The 15,329-nt window shown below is 42.4% G+C and overlaps 1 protein-coding gene across 4 annotated transcripts in view; it reads left to right on the forward strand.

The window, feature by feature from the left end:
* STKLD1 (serine/threonine kinase like domain containing 1) overlaps positions 1–15,329 on the forward strand; it is a 105,642-nt gene that overhangs the window by 9,113 nt on the left and 81,200 nt on the right. For 2 of the 4 annotated variants that reach the window (XM_033960700.1, XM_033960701.1), the window contains exons 3-4: positions 2,989–3,033; positions 9,242–9,316. In XM_033960700.1, coding sequence (XP_033816591.1) covers positions 2,989–3,033; positions 9,242–9,316 — 120 coding nt within the window. The remainder of the gene's footprint in view (positions 1–2,988; positions 3,034–9,241; positions 9,317–15,329) is intronic. The other 2 variants (XM_033960702.1, XM_033960703.1) reach the window with 1 other exon arrangement.

Below are 15,329 nucleotides of genomic sequence, written 5' to 3' on the forward strand. Positions count from 1 at the left end.
CAAAAATGTTGGTGTTCCTGAAATATAAAAAGAACTACCAAGTGAAACTGAAAGAAGCCAAGAGAGAGATACATCTGGCGAAAGCGTAAGCAGAAGAGCAAATGGCTAAAAATGTAAAAAAGGGAGACAAATTTTTTTTCAGATATATTAGTGAAAGTAGGAAGATGAAACATAGAATTGCAAAACTAAAAGATGCTATGAAACTATATGTGAAGAGTGATGAGGAAAAATCAAACATGCTAAACAAACACTTCTGTATTCACTGAAGAAAATCCTGGAGAAGGACCAAGATTGTCTGGCAAAGTTACACACGAAAAGCAAACATGATGCTAGGAATTATTTAAAAAAAGGGATGGTTAGCAAGATTAAGAATGTTATAATGCCCCTGTATCACTCCATGATGCGACCTCATCTGGAGTATTGCGTTCAATTCTGGTTTCCTTATCTCAAGAAACATATAGTGGCGCTAGAAAAGGTACAAAGAGCAACCAAGATGATAAAGAGGATGGAACTCCTCTTGTATGAGGAAAGACTAAAACGGTTAGGGCACTTCAGCTTGGAAAAGAGACGGCTGAGGGGAGATATGATTGAAGTCTACAAAATCCTGAGTGGAGTAGAACAGGTGACGGCAAAAGCTAGAAGGATCCTTGGGTGCACAGGGAGAGGAATGGCCAGTGGAGAAAAGGAGGTAATAATGCCCTGTAAGACTCTGCTGTGACCTCACTTTCAAAAAGATAGAAACAAGATGGAGTTGATCCAGTGGACAGCTACTAAAATGGTCAGTTGTCTTCATCCTAAAGCATATAGGGACAGACTTAAATATCTCAGTATGTATACTTTGAAGGAAAGATGGGAGAAAAGGAGATTGCGTGGGGATATGATCGAGACCTTCAAAATACTGAAAGGAATCGACAAAATAGAGCAGAGAAGATTATTTACATTGTCCAATTTGACACGGACTAGAGGACATGTAATGAAGCTAAGGGGGGACAGGTTCAGGACTAATGTCAGGAAGTTCTGCTTCACTCAGAGAGTGGTTGACACCTGGAATGCCCTCCCAGATGAGATTATTGCGGAATCGACCGTCCTAGGCTTCAAGAGCAAACTAGATGCATATCTCCTTAAGAGAGGCATGTAAGGATATGGTGGACTATAAATTACAACAGGTGTACACCTGGCAGGGCCTCCGCGTGTGCGGATCGCCGGACTTGATGGACCGAAGGTCTGATCCGGTGATGGCATTTCTTATGTTCTTATGTTCTTAAGTGAGATATGATGGAGACTCATGCCAGAAATGTACATGAGGTGAGTCTCTTTGAACTGAAAGGAAATTCTGGAATGAGATAGCATAGGATGAAAGTGAAAGCAGATAGATTCAGAAGTAACCTTACTATTTTTTTTCATAGAAAGGGTGGTGAACGTGTGGCACGGCCTTTCGGTGAAGATGGTGGACATGAAAAATGTATCTGAATTCAAGAAAAGGGAAAGGGATTGGGGCTTGTACTACTATTAATTATTTCTATAGCGCTACCAGACGCACGCAGTGCTGCACAGAGCCACAAAGAAGAAGAAAACAGTCCCTGCTCAAAATAGCTTACAATCTAAACAGCCAAGATAGACAAACAGGATGTCATGGATATAGTTAAGGGGAATGGTTAATCAGCTGGCTGGGTTGGAAGGCAGAGGAGTAGGGTTAAGGATTGAAGGCTATATAAAAAAGGGGGGGTTTCAGTCTGCTTTTAAACAAGGTAAGGGAAGGGGCTTGATGGACAAACTCAGGTAATTTATTCCAGGCATAGGGGGCAGCTAGATGAAAGGAACGAAGTCTGGAATTGGCAGTGGAGGAGAAAGGTAAAGCTAAGAGCAGCTTATCTGAGGAACAGAATTCTCTGGGAGGAGTATGAGGAGAAATATTGAGAGGCAGCAGAATGAACACACTTGTAGGTCAGCAATAAGATCTTGAATAGTATGCGATGGCAGATAGGGAACCAGTGAAGTGACTTAAGGAGAGGGGTGACATGAGCTTAGTGAGGTTGGTAGAAGATGAGTCATGGAGCAGAGTTTTACACAGATTGCAAGGGGGAGAGGTGACACTGTGGGATATCAGTTAGAAGTAGATTGCAGTAATCTAAACGTGAGGTTACGAGAGCATGGTCCCGGTAATGGGGCTTAGAGAGGAAGGGGCAAATTTTGGTGATATTGAAGAGATAGAAGCGACAGGTCTTAGCAGCTTGTTGGATACGTGTAGAAAATGAGAGGTCGGAATCGAAGACCATTCCAAGGTTGCGAGCAGAGGAGACTGGAACAATGACAGTATTTGGGAGGAGGAGCAGAGGGTTTAGTAGGAAAGAGGAGCAGCTCAGTCTTGGACATATTTAGTTTCAGATGACTGCAGGACATCCAGGCAGCAATGTCAGCCAAACAAGCAGAGACTTTTTCTTGTACTTTAGGTGAAATTTCAGGTGTGGAGAGGTAGATCTGGGAGTCAAAGTGGTTTAGATACAGGCACTTCAAGCATTTTCCTTATCTGTCCCGATGGGGTCATAATCTATCTAATGTACCTGGGGCAGTGGAGGGTGAGAGTGTGGTGTGGGGGGAGGGGCAGAGAGGAGGATGCTGTGGAGAGGGGTGGTGCCACCGCCCTGGCGCCTTCCACTCTTGCTACGCCACTTCTTGCACCTGATATAGAATTTGCTCTTAGCATGCATTATCCCAGCACCTAACATTAGGCAATCTATAGAGAATTATTCCTATAATGGATGATGTTCCACCATAACACCTACATCTACTGAAGCTTCAAAACAGCATTAAGATCTGCTTATTCCAGAGTTTTGCACACCACTGTGGTTCTTGAATGCAATAAGTAATTTATTTTGAAATCTCCATTTCCCCCCATGCACTATTCCACCTCTATTTTGATCATTCAGTCTCTCACTTTCACTTAGTCTGAGGATGCAGTTATGACGTATTTGTAAATACATCTTGCAGGTTGAATGCATGGATGAAGATGAAGCAAATCAAGCCCTGAATGAGGTATCTCACTTATTTTAAATAATTATTTGTGTAGCAGGCTGCACCACATAGATGTAAATTTTGGTTGTAGTGAAATAAATGTGTTTTCTTTATAGGAAAATTCAGCCCCTTTGCAATATTTATTGTTTCTTAGAGTCAATAAGAATTTTCAAAAAATGCAAATTGTCATAATTAATTGATACTCATTTCTTGAAGTCTTGGGGCTCCTTTTATTAAGCCACGCTAGTGGGGTTAACGCGCACGACTTTTCATCATGCGCTAACCCCCGCGCTGGCCTAAAAACTACCGCCTGCTCAAGAGGAGGCGGTAGCGGCTAGCACATCTGGCGGTTTAGCGCGCGGTATTGCGCACGTTAAACCGCTAGCGCGCCTTTGTAAAAGGAACACTTGGTGTTTAGGCAAATCCTGCTCTCTGCACATTCTTCCTGGTTGTGCATTCAGCTTCAATGAGGACAGCTGGTTACCTTGAAGCTAACAAAGAAAGAGAACTGCAGATAAAAGTAAAGCATATTACACACAAAACCCCCCAACAACCCAAAAACAAAGAAAACTTGCAATAGAATTGGCATCCAGCCTGCCATTGAACTAAAAGTGAAAATAATGCCACTTTTTTTCGTTTTTGCAAAACCATTATAATATGTTATAGGTAATGATGCTTTGAAATCTAATATGCATATTATCTAAAGATTAAAATCAAATAAACATGGCAATTGCTAGATGGGTCAGAAGAGTTTCTATGAGTACTGCAAAAATGTTATTGATGTAAATGTAATATGGTGTATTTTATTTGCAGAAATATGTAGACTGCAGTGCAAGCCTTAATGCCATTGTTTTATCAAGTTTATTAAAAATTTGACATATACTGCTTCAAGGCAGTTATACGTAGTAGAGATTGCACAGGCAGATGTGTAAAATAGTAAGGTATCTTTTGTTTTCTGTCATATATAGTTAAAAATAAGCACATTTACTTTTCTTTTTTTTTTTTTTAATAATCTTTATTCATTTTAAAACATTTTCAATAAGTGGAAGCAACATAGATTATACATTTAACACTTTAGACATCACTTATAATTTTACAAGATTCATACAGATCATTACCCTCCCCCACCCATCCTAATCTTTATCATTAAAGTACTTATAAAATTTTACCATAGGTTCAGAGATATATTATACATCTTTTAAACATAAGTTATACATTTGATTAATCAGACTTATTTATCAAACCTCAAAAATACCACCCTTCCCTCCTATTATCATCTGTATAAATAATCAATTAAAAGACCTTATAATCCTCCTCCCTCCCTGGATGTGCATTTTATCTAACAACAAAAATCAGCGGAGGCAGCTTCTTATGTTCTTATAACTATAATAATTGTACAAAAGATGACAATGGGCCCCAAATTAATTTAAAGTTTTTTGTATTCCCTAACAAATCAGTGTTCATTTTCTCATATTTGTACATCTTAGAAAATCTACAATATCATACAACAAGAAGATTTAACCCCCACCCCCCTCCCAAATTTATATACAACTAAAATATACCAAATGAAAATAATATCTTATGTCATTCATAAATATATTATTAGTGGAAAACCAATACTTTAATAATGGACTCCACACATCCTTAAATTTATTATAGTAACCTTTCTGAACTGCCAACGCTCTTTCCATTTTATACACGTGAATTCCACCAGAAACAATAATTCAGTCTTTTACAATCCTTCCAATTATATGTTATTTGTTGGATGGCAACTCCTGTCAATATCATCAAAAGCTTGTTATTATTAGCAGATATTTGACATTTGGTTCTCATAGACATGCCAAATAAAATTGTGTCATATGACAATGCTACATGATTTTCTAACAAGCAATTTATTTGATCCCAAACAGACTGCCAAAAAGCCTTAATGAATGGACAATAAAACAATAAATGATCTAAAGTTCCAGCTTTGAGATGACAATGCCAACATCTATTAGACTTAGAGCAATCCAATTTTTGTAAACGAACAGGGGTCCAGAGTGCTCTATGCAACAGGAAAAACCATGTTTGCCTCATAGACGGAGACATTGTACATTTCATCCTCCAAGACCAAATACGTGTCCATTGAGAGGCATTAATTTGATGCTTAATCTCAATGCTCCAAATATCTCTAAGTCCAGTCTTTGGTTTCTTATTTAAATAGCCAGATAATAATTTATACCACTGTACAGTCTGGTGTCCCAGGAAGTCTGCCTGAAAGCATAAGAAATCTAAACTAAATTGATTATTAAGAGATTTCCATTCAAAGAACCCTGCCTGAATAGCCTGCTTCAGTTGCAACCACTTATTTTTTATCAAGGCCAAATTTAAGTTGCAACTGTGAAAAATCCAGTAGTTTACCATTAGATATAACTTCATTTAAGGTTCGTATACCTGCTTTAATCCAATCCTTCCAGACAATCTTAAAACCGCCTATTTGGATCCTGGAGTTTAGCCATATATATATATACCGTATTTGCCGGCGTATAAGACGACTGGGCGTATAAGACGACCCCCCAACTTTTACAGTTAAAATATAGAGTTTGTTATATATTCGCCGTATAAGACTACCCCTTCTTCCGATTCGCGACCCCCCCCCCCAAGCCGGCAAAAACAGCTTTGCACCGCAGGCCCAGCCGCCCAAGACGAGTCGAAGGCCCCTACCCGCTGCATCCTGCACGTGGGCAGACTCAGCACAAACGCTGCTGATGGCCCCAATCGACACGCTGACCTCCCCGCGCACGCTGACCATCTTCTCTCTGCCTGCACTTTCCCCGCGGCCCTCTTCGGCGACTCAGCAGGGGCAGCGATCAAGACAGGCTGCAAACGTCGGGACCTTCCCTCTCTGAGTCCCGCCTATTTTGTTTCAACTTCCTGTTTCCGCATAGGCGAGACTCACAGAGGGAATGACCGCCTGTCTTGATCGCCCGAGGCTGGGAGGAACAGAAGATTTCTGCAAACACCATCGGGACAGAAAATTTAACGGGTCCATCTCGCCGGTCCTGTGTGGACCGGCAGGAATTTTCTGCGGACCGGCACGTAAACAGTACCCGGCGTATAAGACGACCCCCGACTTTGGGGAGGATTTTAAGGTACTGAAAAGTCGTCTTATACGCCGGCAAATACGGTATATATATATATTTTTTTTTTTAAATTCTTTATTCATTTTAAAACTTTCATCAAGTGTACAAAAATTTATATATTTTGATATGTAGATTTTTGAATTGGAAGGAGGTGTTAAATTATTAATATATCGTAAAGTTTTCCATGTGTCCATTAATATTCTGGTTACATTTACTTTTCTGATGATGGTTCGGATTGAAATGTTGGGTAAATCAAATCTGTCCTTGTTTCTTGTTGCTTATATTGTGTTGAAAAGTTGGATGAATATAGGCACACAGGCTATCGAAGATAAGATGGATCTGCTCTCTTAGCACCCAGAAAAGTTAATTTGCTGAGTAATAATATCTTGCCTTCATTTTTGAGTGAGGTGATGTTTTTTTCAACTGTTCTAGCATTTACCTTCAAAAAACCTTTAGGTGCCATTCTTATGGTGTGTAATAATGGTGCATGTGGAAGCTTAGGAGGTCCTAAGGACCTGATTCTATAAAAGGCACCTAACCGCACCTAACTTCTAGACGCTGGTCGATGCAGTTGTCAATCAACCACATGGCGCTGTTTATAGAATCATGCCTAGCGGTCTTAGGCGTCACTAGGTATCCTAGAGGTAGGTGCCAGTATATTAGGCCAGGCTTTACCTGGCTTAATTTACCAGCGCCTACCTCAGGTGCCTTGCAATGCCTAAGTCTACCATGCCTGTTCTCCTCCCCTAATCATGCCAGGTAGGCATTGGAGGGTCCCTCGACTTAGGTGTTGCTAAGCGCCTTGCGGATATCCATGTACAACCTAAATTATCAATTAAAAAATTGCTTTTTAATGGCGCAGTCAATTACCATGCCATTTAATCCATTAAGAACAACTAAGTTGCTTGTAAATTTTAGTTAGATATAACTAGGCATCTGTGATTAGGTCGCCTAGTGGTGCCTAATGTAGGTGCTGTTTATAGAGTCAGGTCCTATGCGACTGTGCAAAGGAATGAAGAACAGATTGGTCATGATGGAAATTAAGGAGTAATGATTGATCATAATGGAAATTAAGGGGTAAGTATTCAGCCGGCGGCCATCAGTGTTTTCTTGGCTGCCACTGGCATTATTCCTGGATATTCAAGGCCGGGCCATATCTGGACACCAACATTGAATATCTGAGTTTATGTGGTCCTATCTGTCTGATTACATTAACTGCATAAATGATGACTTCATCCCTAGCCTACCCACAAAATAACCAGTTTTCAGTTTAGTAATTAAGCCCAGATTCGCTAGAGGGTGCCAATATCGGCAGCTGCCTAAAAAGTGGCTGGCGATCACGTGCCAATTATGTGATGGCGCCTTCTAGAGATTCATGCCTCCATGAAAGACAGGCGCTGGAAATGTAGGCCAGGATTTTCCTAGCCTACATTTCTGGCGCCTTTGTTATGAATCATTCCTACGTAGGCACTTTAGGCCGTGTAACACCACTTCCAGCATTAGCCATACCCATAGTGTCATTAGACAGCCTAAAGAGTCTACATAGGCACGATTCTGGTGCGTATTATTTAAGCGCTGGCAGGCGTTTTAATGGTGCAGATTTTTGCTGTCTTAAACGATGTTTGTTGATTAAGTTAGGCACCGTGTCTAAAATTTTCCCCTTAGTATGGATATTCAGCAGCACTAACCAGTTAAGTGCTTCTGAATAGCCCTACACAAGTGATTTAACTGGCTAGGATCCTCTCCTGGCCAGTTAAATAGCTTTTAGTATCGATCCCTAAGTCATCATGTGAAGTCTCTGTTCACCCTTGCTGCCACTAGAGCAGTCCTTGATGGAGACTTGTCCTCTGCGCCTGGATCAGCAGGTCAAAATGATCAAGAAGAACATAAGTACCAAGCTGGATCAGGCTAAGGTGCCAGAATTTGATCTCCGACATTAACTGTCTGGATCACTTTGAAATATCAGTTCTCAAATAGGAAAGCCCTATTCCAGGCTGCTCACTCTGAAAAGTGGGAGTGAAACATCCAAGCTGTCCAGCTAAATAATGGTTAATTATCCTGTCTTCTACATTGTTGGCCAAATACTGTTTAAGAGAAGAGATGACAGGAGAAAGCAAGAAAACTGTAGATAAGAAAAATATTTCAGCTGCAGGCTTATTGCTTCCCATTACAGGATTTGTTGAGAAATGATTTTTTTGAAGAAGGAGAGACCCTGCATCGACATAGACTCACACAGGTCTTATTTACTATCTAATCAGCATACAGTAAATAAGGGAGCTCAAGGACATTTCTGCTGCCATAACTAGCAGTTTCTTGTTAATTACAGCATTACTGTCTTTTATGTGCAGTGTATATGGAGAGGAACTGAAAGCAGACTTGTTTGCAAACAGTTTTTAAGACTGACTGACTGTGAGTTATGGCAGAGGTTACTGAGAATCTTATCTCACTCTAATGCAAACCACATCATGATGTGGACTTGCTGAACATATCACAAAAATTTATATTTGGAGATTACAAACTTTAGTTTCAAGTTTATACTGTTCTGTGCCATATAGAGCCTCTTCTATCAAACTGCGCTAGTAGTATGTAGCGCAGAGAGCCACGCTGAATGGCTCGTGCTGCTCCTGACGCTCATAGAGTTCATACGAGTGTCAGGAGAGTGCAGCTTTCTGCGCTAAAAACTGCTAGCGCAGTTCGATAGAAGAGGCCCATAGTGTAGCACAAATATAAGATATGTAGAACTGATTTCAAAATCATTTTTTCCAAACTGAATTTTTTTCTGCAATTCTTCTATTCTACGAAAATGTAATGCTCAAGTGTAAAATTTTGAACAACTTTGCATCATTTTTCTTACAAGGTAAATAATTTCACCCAAATGCAAGAATTATTCATGTTTTCTTAACTTGTGACTAAAATAATCCACTCAGGCAGATCTGTGCAGATTGCTGTTTGAAGTCTTTATGTTCTTTTTTTTATATACCAGCTCTTCACTTTCACTTAGTGAACCAGAGAAATACCTATGCAGCAGAAAGTAAACCAAAGAAAGTATTGAAAAGAAAAGTAATAGTTAACTATGTTCATTTTCCCTCCTGTTGCATTTCCAAAAGGCAATGGTACTGCTGAAGCTGCAGCATTCAAACATCTGTGTGTACAAAGAATTTTTTGTTACCTGGGATCAAAAGGTGAGATGGATTTGATACAGACTTTAATAACATAGGAATACTTTCCAGCAGATTAGAACTTAAAAGTTGTCTGGTGTAACATGCTAGAATAGAATAGTGTGTATCCTTAAAAGAAAAGAAAACTTTTCTATGTCTGTGTAAAAGGTTGTAAAAGCAAGAAATTCCTAAATCACTCTTTAGCATCTCAGGCAGCTTCTCATGAAAAATAATTTTGATCATTGTTACTCACAGCTGTTTCTTACAGACATTTTAGAAAACAGCTAAAAACCTCTCTTTTCTCCAAATACCTGACTACCTGACTCATTCAAATATACAATTATGTTTAATGTTTATGAGGTCACGTGACACTATGAGCGGGTGAGGATGTGCTCCTGATCGGCTCCAGGGCCCTGCTCTTCTATATGCCATATTAGCTCATTTTTACGCAGCCTGGCTGGCGAACTCTGTTGCTGTTGAGTTTGGGACCTCATGGACAGATATTTAACCCACTCACAAGAGGCAGCACGCATGAAACCCGATCGTAAAGACAAGGAGCGATTGAAACCTGGCGAGACTAAGATGGCGGCTGCGTCGGGTACCACGGTGTCGGAGTTCACTGACACAGCGCTCAACGATATCAAAACAGCGGTGGCACAGGACCACAAATGGGCACTCTAGCGATGCAAATGACCTGCCTGGAACAACTTTTGACTGACACAGCAGTCCATACCACCGACTTGGAGCAGTGAGTGTCCGCAGCAGAAGACACGTTCAATTCTCATGAACTCGACATTGCAGCCTTGCAGGAAACGGTGCGTCTTCAGGCTGATAAATTGGACGACCTAGAAAATAGGTCCTGCCGCGGCAACCTTCGTTTCTTGGGCATCCCTGAACTTATACCGGATGCGCGCTTGCTCGCAGAGCTGGAGGGTTGGCTGGAGCTGGAATTTCCTGATACTTCGGCACTGGGACCCTCTGTTTGGAAAGGGCTCATCGTATTGGCATTCGCCCGCCCAGGGATTCTAGACCACGAGTGGTGATAGTAAAATTCCTGAATTACTGGCACAAAATGGACATTTTGCCACAATATCGGGCTAAATGAGACACCCTGCAGTTGAGAGGCTCTACTATTCGTATAAGCCAGGATTACTCAGCTGCCCTCACTGACCGCAGGAAGGCTTTTTATCCTCTTTGTGCGAAGCTGGTGGACCTCTTTAGATACGTGAAAGGGAAAAAACCTGCAAAAGAGGCAGTGGGACCCCTGGACGACATGGGAAGAAAAGGGTACATCAAGGAAGATAAACAAATCGCAGACAAACTAAATTCCTTCTTTGCGTCTGTCTTTACGAAGGAGGACACCTCAACAATACCTGAAGTGGAGAAACTGTTTACAGGAGAAATAAAGGACAGCCTCACCACAGTTGAAGTGAACTTAGATCAGATATACTACCAGATCGACAAACTTAAAAGTGACAAATCCCCTGGACCGGATGAAATTCACCCGAGAGTCTTGAAGGAATTGAAGGTCGAAATCGGAGAGTTACTGCAAAAACTTGCAAACCTGTCAATCAGAACTGGTCAGATACCAGACGACTGGAGGAAAGCGAACGTCACGCCAATTTTCAAAAAAGGATCGAGAGGAGAACCGGGCAACTATAGACCTGTGAGTCTTACATCTGTCCCCGGCAAGATGATTGAATCACTGATCAAGGATAGCATAGTTCAGCACTTGGACACACACGACTTGATGAAACCCAGTCAACATGGATTCAGGAAAGGGAAATCGTGTTTGACGAATTTACTCCAATTCTTTGAGACCGTGAACAAGCAAATTGATAGTGGAAAGCCGGTGGACATAATATACTTGGACTTCCAGAAAGCATTTGACAAAGTTCCACACAAAAGACTTCTTAGGAAACTACAAAGCCATGGCATAGAGGGAGATATACAAAGATGGATAGGCAAATGGCTGGAAAACAGGAAGCAGAGAGTGGGCATAAATGGGAAGTTCTCCGACTGGGAGAAAGTGACTAGTGGTGTACCCCAGGGCTCGGTACTTGGGCCGATCCTTTTTAATATTTATATCAATGACCTGGAAAACGGAACATCCAGTGAGATCATCAAGTTTGCAGACGACACAAAACTCTGCCGGGCAATCAGATCGCAGGAGGACAGTGAGGAACTCCAGAGCGATTTGTGTCGGTTAGAAAAATGGGCGGAGAAATGGCAGATGAAGTTCAACGTGGAGAAATGCAAGGTAATGCATTTAGGCAGTAAAAATAAGGAATACAAGTACAGAATGTCAGGTGCAACTCTGGGAAAAAGTGAACAAGAAAGGGATCTGGGTGTACTGATAGATAGGACCCTGAAGCCGTCGGCACAATGCGCGGCAGCGGCAAATAAGGCAAATAGAATGTTGGGCATGATAAAGAAAGGAATCTCGAGTAGATCGGAGAAAGTTATAATGCCGCTTTATAGGGCAATAGTCAGACCCCACTTGGAATACTGCGTCCAACATTGGTCTCCCTACTTAAAGAAGGATATAAAACTGCTGGAGAGGGTGCAGAGACGAGCAACTAAACTAGTGAAGGGTATGGAGAAACTGGAATATGAGGATCGACTTAAAACACTGGGATTGTTCTCCCTTGAGAAAAGGAGACTGCGTGGGGATATGATCGAGACCTTCAAAATACTGAAAGGAATCGACAAAATAGAGCAGAAAAAACTATTTACATTGTCCAATTTGACACGGACAAGAGGACATGAAATGAAGCTAAGGGGGGGCAAGTTCAGGACTAATATCAGGAAGTTCTGCTTCACACAGAGAGTGGTTGACATCTGGAATACTCTCCCAGGGGAGATTATTGCGGAATCGACAGTCCTAGGCTTCAAAAGCAAACTAGATGCATATCTCCTTGAGAGAGGCATATAAAGATATGGTTGGCTATAAAATAAGCCAGGTGTATACCTAGCAGGGCCTCCGCGTGTGCGGATCGCCGGACTTGATGGACCGAAGGTCTGATCCGGAGATGGCGCTTCTTATGTTCTTATGTTCTCAAGAAACGCTTTCTGTTTATTTACCCTGCCTTATTGAAGATCCACCATGATGGTTCGTGACATTCATTCAATGTGGCTACGGAGGCCGCAGATTACATTAATGTGACCCTTGGCTCTTCTGCTGAGCCTCCGTGACTACCTTCTGGCCTCCACTGATTTGCTTTCCAACCAGGTTGCATTTACTTTGACTGTACTGTTTCTTTGTTAATATGAGCTTGTACTATACAGTATTACTATAAGGTATTACTTGCACTACATTTGTTTCTGGAAGGGTAGGGCTGCATACGGTGTAAGTAACGGGCCTACCGCATACTCCTTTGGGGATATGCTATTTGGGATTGTTTGGGGACAGGTTGGGGTTGGTTTTTTTGGTTGGGAACAGTCTACGGGTATGTTATTGTGAGAAATGTTTTTCACTATGTTTTGTTTATGCAATTGTTTCTTGAGCAAGTTCCTACTTGTACTGACTTTTGCCAGGTGTGCTCTGGTAGGCACTTGGGTGGGGCTGGACACCTGGGTGCAGGATGTACATATTGTGTTCGGTATACACTGTTTGCATTGTGCTCCTGGGTGATCGTCCACTTCATATTGTCTCATGGAATGTGTCTGGTATAACATCCCCGATTAAGCGTACAAAGATCTTGAGACAACTAAAACATCATCATGCTGATTTAGCCTGCTTGCAGGAGACTAAATTGACAGAGGAGGAACATAAGAAATTGAAGAGAGGTTGGGTGGGTTCAGTATTTTATGCATCCTCCCCAGGGAAAAAGGCGGGTGTTAGTTTACTGGTCCGCAAAGGTTTACAATCTGCTATTACCTTAACACATGGGGATCCCCAGGGCAAATATTTGCTACGTCACATCTCACTACAGGGTACAGACTTCTGGCTGATGATTGCATATGGCCCTAACATTTACTCCCAGGCCTATTTCGATTTCCTGGTTATTCTGGGCCTTCAGGACACGTCCCTGCCACTTATTGTGGCTGGGGATCTTAATCAGGTGTTGGATGCTACGCTTAACCGCCTGGTCCTGCTCTCTTTCCTCTGGCGCCCAAACTAAAGGTGTTCCCTTTCTCTATAGGTCCTTGGGTTTAGTGGATCCCTGGAGGCTCCTCCATCCTCTCGAATGGGACTACACTCACCAATCTCGAGATAACGGGACGTTCTCCCGTCTGGACTACCTTCTGGTCTCGGAATCTTTGTTTCCTCGGATATCTGAGGCGACAATTGGACCTTTGGAAGTCTCGGATCACTGCCATGTTTGGTTAGATATAGTATGGGGAATTTCTCCTATGGGGTCCTTCCGGTAGCGCTTCCCCTCCTATCTGCAGGATGATCCGGATTTTTGGGAGTACCTGCAGAAATGCTGGGATGATTACTTGGTGACAAATGCCCAACACCAATCTAGCCCGGGTCTTTTTTAGGAGACCACTAAAGTTGTCATTCGAGGGGCTGTAATAGCTTATGTTGCGGCTAGGAATAAATGGATTTCGAGTGGTATTATTCGTTTGGAAAAACAATACTCCTCTCTGAAAGCTTGCTATGTGCAGAACCCCACCCCTGCCTTACGGGAAGAACTTCACTCGGCTCAGGTTACTATTAATATTCTATTGCATGATCGTACCAAGTGTTCCCTCTTTTACTGAAAATACAAGTTCTATCGTTACGGGAACAAAACAGGCAGAATGCTGGCTACTTTGACCAAAAATTGGCAGGATACTAGGTACATATCACAGATCAAAAAGGGCTCCGGTTCTTCTCATACGAAGCCTGCTGATATTGCTGAGGCTTTTTATCAACACTTTTCGACCTTTTATACCAGTCCGGGTCCTTACTGTGGTCTGGATGTCCTAGACCAGGGGTAGGGAACTCCGGTCCTCGAGAGCTGTATTCCAGTCAGGTTTTCAGGATTTCCCCAATGAATATGCATGAGATCTACTTGCATGCACTGCTTTCAATGCATATTCATTGGGGAAATCCTGAAAACCCAACTGGAATACGGCTCTCGAGGACCGGAGTTCCCTACCCCTGTCCTAGACTATTTGGAGGATGCAGGATTGCCCCGATTCACGGACCTGCAGAGAGCAGCCTTGAATCAATCTTTACAGGGCACGGAGATCCAAAAAGCAATTAAGATTTTACGTTCTTGTACTGCTCCGGGACCCGACGGCTTCTTGGCCGAATTTTACAAAATGTTATCTATACAGGTGTGTGAGCCCTGTCGGAGGGGGTATTCCCAGCTTACGCCAACGCAGCCATAATTACTTTACTTCCAAAGCCGAATAAACCTAAAGATGAAGTAGAATCGTACTGGCCAATCTCCTTAATAAATGTGGATTTGAAAATACTAGCCCGTTTGCTAGCCAATTGTTTAACACCTCTTCTACCTAGTATAATTTCTCCCGAGCAGGTTGGATTTGTTCAGGGCAGACACTCGGAACTGAATGTACGGTGAGCGCTGTTGGCCTTGGCTAGAGCGCAATCCACTAATACTTTGGGCATTCTTGTGAGTCTGGATGCGGCCAAGGCCTTTGACCAGGTCCATTGGCCCTATTTTTTCCAGGTGTTGGCCTATGTGGACATGGGGGGTGGTTCATGTCCTCCCTGCGTGCATTATATTTTGCCCCTACTGCGTCAGTCTTGGTGAATGGGATCCTCACTAGATCATTCGCAGTTGGTAGAGGGACGCGCCAGGGTTGTCCCCTGTCGCCCTTACTTTTCTTACTCTATTTAGAACCTCTTTTTCGAACGATCCAGAGAGATGATGCACTGGTTGGGCTGTCGGAGGGCTCCTCTCAATTGAGAGTGTTGGCTTTCGCTGATGTCATCTTACTTACCTTAGCCCATCTGCAGAGATCCCTGTCTAGGGCCTTGGAGCTTCTGGATGAGTTTCATCTTTTCTCTGGTCTGACAGTGAACAGGCAGAAGTCTTTGGTCCTTCCCTTGCAAGCGGAGGTTCGTGATACTTGGTCG

The sequence above is a fragment of the Geotrypetes seraphini genome, chromosome 10 (genome assembly GCF_902459505.1).
Source record: "Geotrypetes seraphini chromosome 10, aGeoSer1.1, whole genome shotgun sequence".
Classification (NCBI taxonomy): domain Eukaryota; kingdom Metazoa; phylum Chordata; class Amphibia; order Gymnophiona; family Dermophiidae; genus Geotrypetes; species Geotrypetes seraphini.